The sequence below is a fragment of the Belonocnema kinseyi genome, chromosome 3 (genome assembly GCF_010883055.1).
Source record: "Belonocnema kinseyi isolate 2016_QV_RU_SX_M_011 chromosome 3, B_treatae_v1, whole genome shotgun sequence".
NCBI lineage: Eukaryota > Metazoa > Arthropoda > Insecta > Hymenoptera > Cynipidae > Belonocnema > Belonocnema kinseyi.
In genome coordinates, this window is record NC_046659.1 from 63,987,917 (window position 1) to 63,994,853 (window position 6,937).

The 6,937-nt window shown below is 32.6% G+C and overlaps 1 protein-coding gene across 1 annotated transcript in view; it reads left to right on the forward strand.

Annotated features, from left to right (window-relative positions):
* Positions 1 to 5,073: 5,073 nt before the first annotated feature.
* The window catches only part of LOC117169253 (alpha-crystallin A chain-like), a 9,083-nt gene continuing 7,219 nt past the window's right edge, over positions 5,074 to 6,937 (forward strand). The window contains exon 1 of the mRNA XM_033355530.1: positions 5,074 to 5,578. Coding sequence (XP_033211421.1) covers positions 5,312 to 5,578 — 267 coding nt within the window. The 5' untranslated portion in view covers positions 5,074 to 5,311. The remainder of the gene's footprint in view (positions 5,579 to 6,937) is intronic.

A 6,937-nucleotide genomic window follows, 5' to 3' on the forward strand; every position in this document is an offset into this window, starting at 1 on the left:
ACCTTGTGTGATTTTTTCACTTTCAATGTTATTTTTACTGATTTAAACAAAAATTACGCATTCTATCAAAAAGTGGCTCAAATTAAATTTGTAGATCTTTTTTAAGTGTACAATTTTCGTTAATTTATCTTTTTTTATCTTACTTAGTTTGATCGAAAAATTGAATTTTTTACATTTCCTTATTTTTAGTGCGATCAAAATTTTGAATTTTCGATGTTTCAAACAAATTCAAAAAGTTTTTCTGATAATATCGGAGGGCTTTCAAAAAGCAAAATTTTATTTACGTTTTTCGTATTGTATGTGTTGAAATATTGAAAACAAAAAACCTCACAAATTTTCAAAATTTTGTAACTTTTTGCATTTTTATCCAAAATATATGGCTAACGAACTTGACCTTCAGTTTCTGACACTAAAAGAGTGTGGATAAGGTCAATATAATAGAATGATTAAAAACGAATTTTCATGCTCACACGTAGACAATTAGAAATACAGACAGAAACATTCGTAAAACGTGTTTTGGGGTTCACAAGGTTTCAAAACGTGGGCATAAATGGGGAAGGGGGATTCTACAGAAGTCTAATACCTTCTCTAATGAGATTGTAAAAATGGAAACCAATCAAATTAATTTTTTTATGAAATTCAGTTGCCATTTATTTTATTTCAAAGAAGCTTACGGTGTTATTATCATTTAACTAAAGTTTGTAACGTTTATTAACAAAAATATTTTTATCTTCTTTTACTAATAAGCTATTAAAATGTAATTTTATTTATTAATTAATTTTAATAAAAACCTATCGATTCTATTGCTTCAAGATAGTCAATTTTCTTACGTCAAATTGACTCCCTCACAAGGAGTGAGGAAAATTGAATCCTACACAAGTTTATTTGGATTTTACGTGGGGAGCATTTCATAAAATAAGCAACACAATTTTCCACAAATGTTGACCCCCCCCCCCCCTATATAAAGCTTTCCCGATTTTTCCCTATAGTAGATGGTCCTCCTATACTTTTTCTTTAAACACATCGCTTTTTTTAACACTCCTTCTTCACCTAATTAAAATGTTATTCTACAGTTTGCAGTGGCGTAGCTAACCTTGAGGGGGCCCTGTATCAAAATTTCTAGGGAGGCTTTTTTTAGATTTTATAAGTTTCTTAAAAGTGCTTCATTCATTCTTATTTAGGGGCCCTCGGATCTCAGGGACCCCGTATCATTGCTACGGCTGATACGACGGTATAGCTACGACACTGACTGTTTGATAAAAAAAGAAAAATTAATTATTTTCTTTATCGAACACATTTCGTAACTCTTAATTTTGTTGAGTTATTCGATAAAACATGATTTGGTCTAGAAAAATATGAAGTAATTTTCCATCACTAAAATGATACATCAAAATCGGGGGCAGAGAGTAAGTATCACATGCTACGCAAAGCCAGAGAGCGCGAGATTGAATATTCGTCTTTATTGATTGCCCATGAAAAAGTTCACGGCCATTACTCCATGCGCAGTTATTATAAATTTCAGCCTAAAGTAGTAGATAATATAAATTTATGGAAACATTTATTTCACGTATATTTTTATTCTATCAAAATCATTTGCAGTACGAGCTTTGTCCGGATATATATATATACAAAAATACACTCAACTCCTGACACAAGAATGGTTTCTTGCATGACTTGCATGGGCCTTGACCCTGCATCGGAGGAATCCAAACGTAAACTGGCAGGGCCGCGAAGATCATTTCTGTTGGCTTTGGAAGCATGACGCTACCTGATGCAACTAACGCGATGAGAGGGCAGTCCTCGAGTTGCTTGTCAAGCTTCACTGAGCACTTCCTCTCTTTCGGCTCCGTGGCTCGTCTGATCATGAAACTGCAGAGACCACTGTGTAGCGATTTCATTCTAACCTTTTTTTTAATTCGATTTTCTGAAGAAATTAGTGAATGAAAGACTCGAACTTTGCACACCTAAATTTGTTATTAATAACAAAATAATGTAAGGAGATATTAGTGCGTAAATGAAGAAATTTCATTGCAGGGTAAAATAGAATAAAGTCAACACAGGATGTAATGTCAATATTGGGACTGACGACATAAAATCCAGGCTCTCTGTCAAAGGCGTGTGAACCGTTTCCAGTGGATTTTATTGCGCGGTAAAAAATATTTTGAAAATTGTTTGTCTGATTCAGAGACAAGGGTAAACTAAATATTTAACGGAAATGAGGATAAAGTTTTCTCTTACACGTTACAATAAATGTGTTTTCCTGCTTACGTACTTGAAAAGTTTGCGAGCCGTTGATCACCTTGTTTAAAAAAAGAGCTTTCTCTGAACTATTCGGTCCAGATACTGAATCGCCTCTATCTTTAAAGACAGCAGTATCCAAAAACACTTAACTAGTCTTATCAAAACACTACACGTCAAAACTTCAAGTAGGAAGTACGCACTACTGCATAATCTCAAAATGCATGTGACGTAGTTTCATGACCAGACATACGAAGAAGTTATTTCGCAGAAACTCGCTTACTTTCATAAATATTAGATTAACTTACTAATACATAAAAAAAACCATTTTCATCATTTTAACATGTGAGATAGACACGATCCGATTGTGTTCCAATGACAGGTCTTTTCTTTTGAAAACGATTATACTCTGTCTTTTTCTATCCAATACTTTATCTTCTTTGTTTTCTTTATCGAATCGTAGAGCCTATTGGCTAGTAAGGACAGAGACGCCAATTCAGAAGAAATTTGAGTTTCAATTAAATATTAATTGGAAATCTTATAGTAAATAATTAATTTTAAGCTTTATTATAACATTTTTGATTAAAATTAATTGATCTGCACTGCTCTTATTTATGAACATTGCTCCAATAACTTCAGGATACTAATTCACGAAATATATTGCAACGTCAGGTGGCGCTGCTGTCAATGTCTGATTGCACGTGATAATCCCATTAGTCCGATCGGCTTCAGTAGGCATCGAAGCCCATCTGCTGCTCGACTTGAGTTCACCAATATTCTTATTCGCGTGTTCCTCCCGCTTCGAGTGAACTGTCGAAACGTCGTGACGCAGTTAAAGAGTTAGGCCGTCAGGACACAGCCCCTTACCTTTACCCCGAAGCTCCTCTCACCCATCCCCGCCACGCAGCGTCAATCCTGGGAAACATTAAATGGAGTATCTCTAAATTAAGTTTTGACTTATATTAATTAAGATTCCAGGCTTTCATCAATACCTACTAGAAAACTGGGTCCCTTGTCTGGTCAGCTTTTTCAACAGAATTTGGGAATCTGAAAAGTTCTTTCTGACTGTTCTAACATCTAACCCTTTATGCTTTTTTAAAAAAGATAATAGAGGTGATCATCAAAACTACAGATAAATTGCTTTGATCAAATTTATTGCCACATTTTTCACCCGAATTCTGTCCTCAAGGCTGATTAGATGGGCTGAAGTAGAAAACTGCATTCCTGAGAATCAGGCGGATTTCAGGGCTGGAAGGAGTTTTATAAATGACATTTTCACTCTGAAAATTCAAATCCATCTCGTTATTCCGTAGCGTAAGGTCTTTGCGATTTTCATTTATTAAAAACAAGAGTTTTTTTCAGTTAATCACTCTCGTCTTTGGCAAACATTGCTCGAGAAGGGAATTATTACTGAAATCTTGAGAATGATTAAAAGTTTATATTTATGCCTTGTTAATCTCAGACTTAGCGGAATACTTAAGAAACCACGGGGCGATAGGAAAATTCGATCGATCAACTAATTAATGTAATATTTCTAGCCTATGCTGATGGTATAGTGATTCTTGCTAATTCTCAATCCGATCTTCAATTTAAACTTAAACCGAATGAGAAATATTGTAGAGTACATTTTTTCAAGTAAATGAATCTAAATTAAAAGTTGTAGTATTTCATAGAGGTCGCCCGCGAAGTTAAAGTTTCTGTTTCGCAGTGGTTCAGCTTGAAGTAGTTGGTTCTATTTGTTCTATTTAGTTAGTTCTTTAGGTACTATTTTCTCAAGTTTGAGTTTTTGCTTTAAAGAGACTACCAAGAAAATGAATTCATCAGATAATTTTAGAATATAGTTATTATTGAGCACCAAGTATAAATTCATCAATCAGGTGTTGGAAGTGAGGAAATTCAAAGAGGAGCGTACGAGCAAGCGAAATCCATGAAAATCGTTAATGTTAGGAAGGTCAGGAATGCTACAATATAGTACCAGTCAGGCTCCCTACCCATTACCTTATCCAACAGTGGGAGGCACGTGCGCGCGCTGTGTCACTCACCAGTAACGATCAAAATTGCGACAGTTTTGTAAATTAACACAATTCTATAAACTATAGAAATATTACAAAATAAATATTACTAAATATTACGTTTTCATTGCAGTATTATTATTTCAGTTGGTGTTTATTTACATGGGCTTTAGGCTCCAGTAATAAAAAACGGTGTTTTTAAATTAGACGCTTCGACTCACGTGGGATTCCTCTTTAGTGATTTATTTCTAAACGAAGCAAAATTCACATCTGTAGTAATATGCTCTCGAGAAAAATAGCAGTGATGAAAAATATATAATTTTATAAATTAAATTAGAATATTGAATCTTTTTTTTTTGTAAATTTTTTTGTTCGTAATACAATAATTTTTCGATTATTAATATAAATAATTAATATAAAATATAATTAGTTAAATATTCCACAATTTCTTTAATCTCATCAGTTTTTTAAAGAATATCTTTATATATCATTACTGACCTTAGTAATTGTGAATTGCCTTTAAACTTTCAGACATCAGTTGTTATCTAACAGTGACAAAAGCAGCTAGTCACTTTAGTTAAAAAAGATGTGTTTTTCAAAACAAAAAACAAGGAAAAATTAAATTAAACTTATCTGCAGTGTTCTGCAAATGTTATTAGAGAAATAGGGATGTGATGATTTTCTTACATAATTGCTAAGTTAGTAATTTTTATATAAAGATATTCTTTACAAAACTGATGGGATTAGAGAAATTATGGATAACCAAAAATTGCTTTTTTAAACTAAAGATTTCGGATTTCCATATAATTCTCGAACGTTCTAGAAGTATGCTTTTCTGCCGACCGGCGTATGAGGTGAATCTATAAGTACGAGTGAAGCGGTGTTTGATACCATTCAAGTCAAACCACCGAACGCGAAGCATCTCATGCATCTTTTGAAACTACTAACTGTTAGTAAAATTTAAAGTGTTTTTTAAGTTTCACTACCGACGAACATTGAATGTAAATTCAATTTCTCGTGTGTGATCTTAATATCAATTACAAATTAAAACCGATTCGAAAATGGCGATTCTGCCAGCAACGATGCATCCGAACTGGTGGGCAGATGAAGATTATGGTTCTATAGGACAAGGTCCATACTTGAATAATATTCACGGCATTCGACATGACGATGTTTTGGCTCCCCACATGCCATTTGCACCTCCACATTTTCTGCAATGGCACACCCAACAAAGAGGAATTCCAAAATCGATGTTCACGAGGCCCTGGCTCCGGCCTGACAATAAAAATGTAGTTTCTACTGTCAAAGCAGATAAGGATCAGTTTCATGTAATATTTTCTAATAATAATTTTGTACCTGATAAGTTTTCTTTTTCACTTCAATTTGTATTTTCCGTGTACTAAATTTTCAACTTCTATTCTTTGTAACTGCATACATTATGGCTATTTTCTTAATGACTAATTCTTAAGTTTTATATCTATTTCATTTTTGCACTCATGAAAAGCATTTTAATGTTCATGCCGTAAAAAATTTTTAAGTTTTTTTTCCAAATGGAAACTTGTTTCCAATTATGAATACTTTAACCTAGATTTCACACTTCAACATTTTTCCCAACCTTCTGTTACCTTGTGTTTCGCGCACCTAACCACCATACTGTGAACATTTTTTGTATTAACCGTTTTTCCCTAGTAACATTCTTGATTTTTGCAAAAGAGGATTTATTTTAAAACGTACTATTTTCAATGCACAGTATCTATCTATTTTCTATCTTTTATAATAATAATAAATGAATATATAAATAAAATTTTAATAAAAGAATTAATGAATAATCAAAATATAATCATAATAATTAGTGCATCGGTTTTTAACCCTAGACGGATCCTATACATTTTTTTCCCCTCACCGGGTCTTGTGTGTGACAAATGTCCCCCATTTGGATTCCTTGTGCACAATCTTTTCCTTTCATCGGAATCAGATGTTAATATACACCACTCGCTTCGTTTTTTAATGTTGAAGAGATTGGTGCATATAAAATCTCGTTTAAATGAATTTAAAATGTTGAAAAAATGTTTAAACCAATGAACTTTAAGGTGGTGTTGGTTATAATTAGGCTACTGTCAAAAAGTATATTTATTTGAACATTCGAAGTTAGAAAATTAAAAAAAATGAGAAATATCAGAAGTTCAGGCAAAATGCTTATTGCTATAAATAATTTGAATGTATAATAGGTTAATCTCTTTGTTTTCTCATGAACAATAAGATGGTTTAATTTAAATTAAAGTAAAAAAATTAAGAAAAAGTTTTTTCAATGAAAAAGCGGTTAGTATGTTTGAAAGATGGGAAAAATTCGTCGGAATTAAAAAAAGAAGCCTTTTCTACAAAACTATTTTAATGTTCAAACTAATTCTCGAAATAAAATTGAATTAAAAACATTAAATTAAATTGAATATTGTATTAAATAAGCTCAATCTACTTCGGTGCCAAGGTTGCACAAGACCGTCCTATGTTCGTCACACACAGGTCGGTTTCAACTTCTTTCTTTCCTTCGACAATGCAGTCACAGCATCAGCACTTTTTAGTTCGTATATTCTCGACATCTTGGATGAGAAAAACAATTATTCATTTATTATTTATTAATTGATTTATTATTGGGACTTATGAGCACTGTATGAATAAAATTAAAGAAA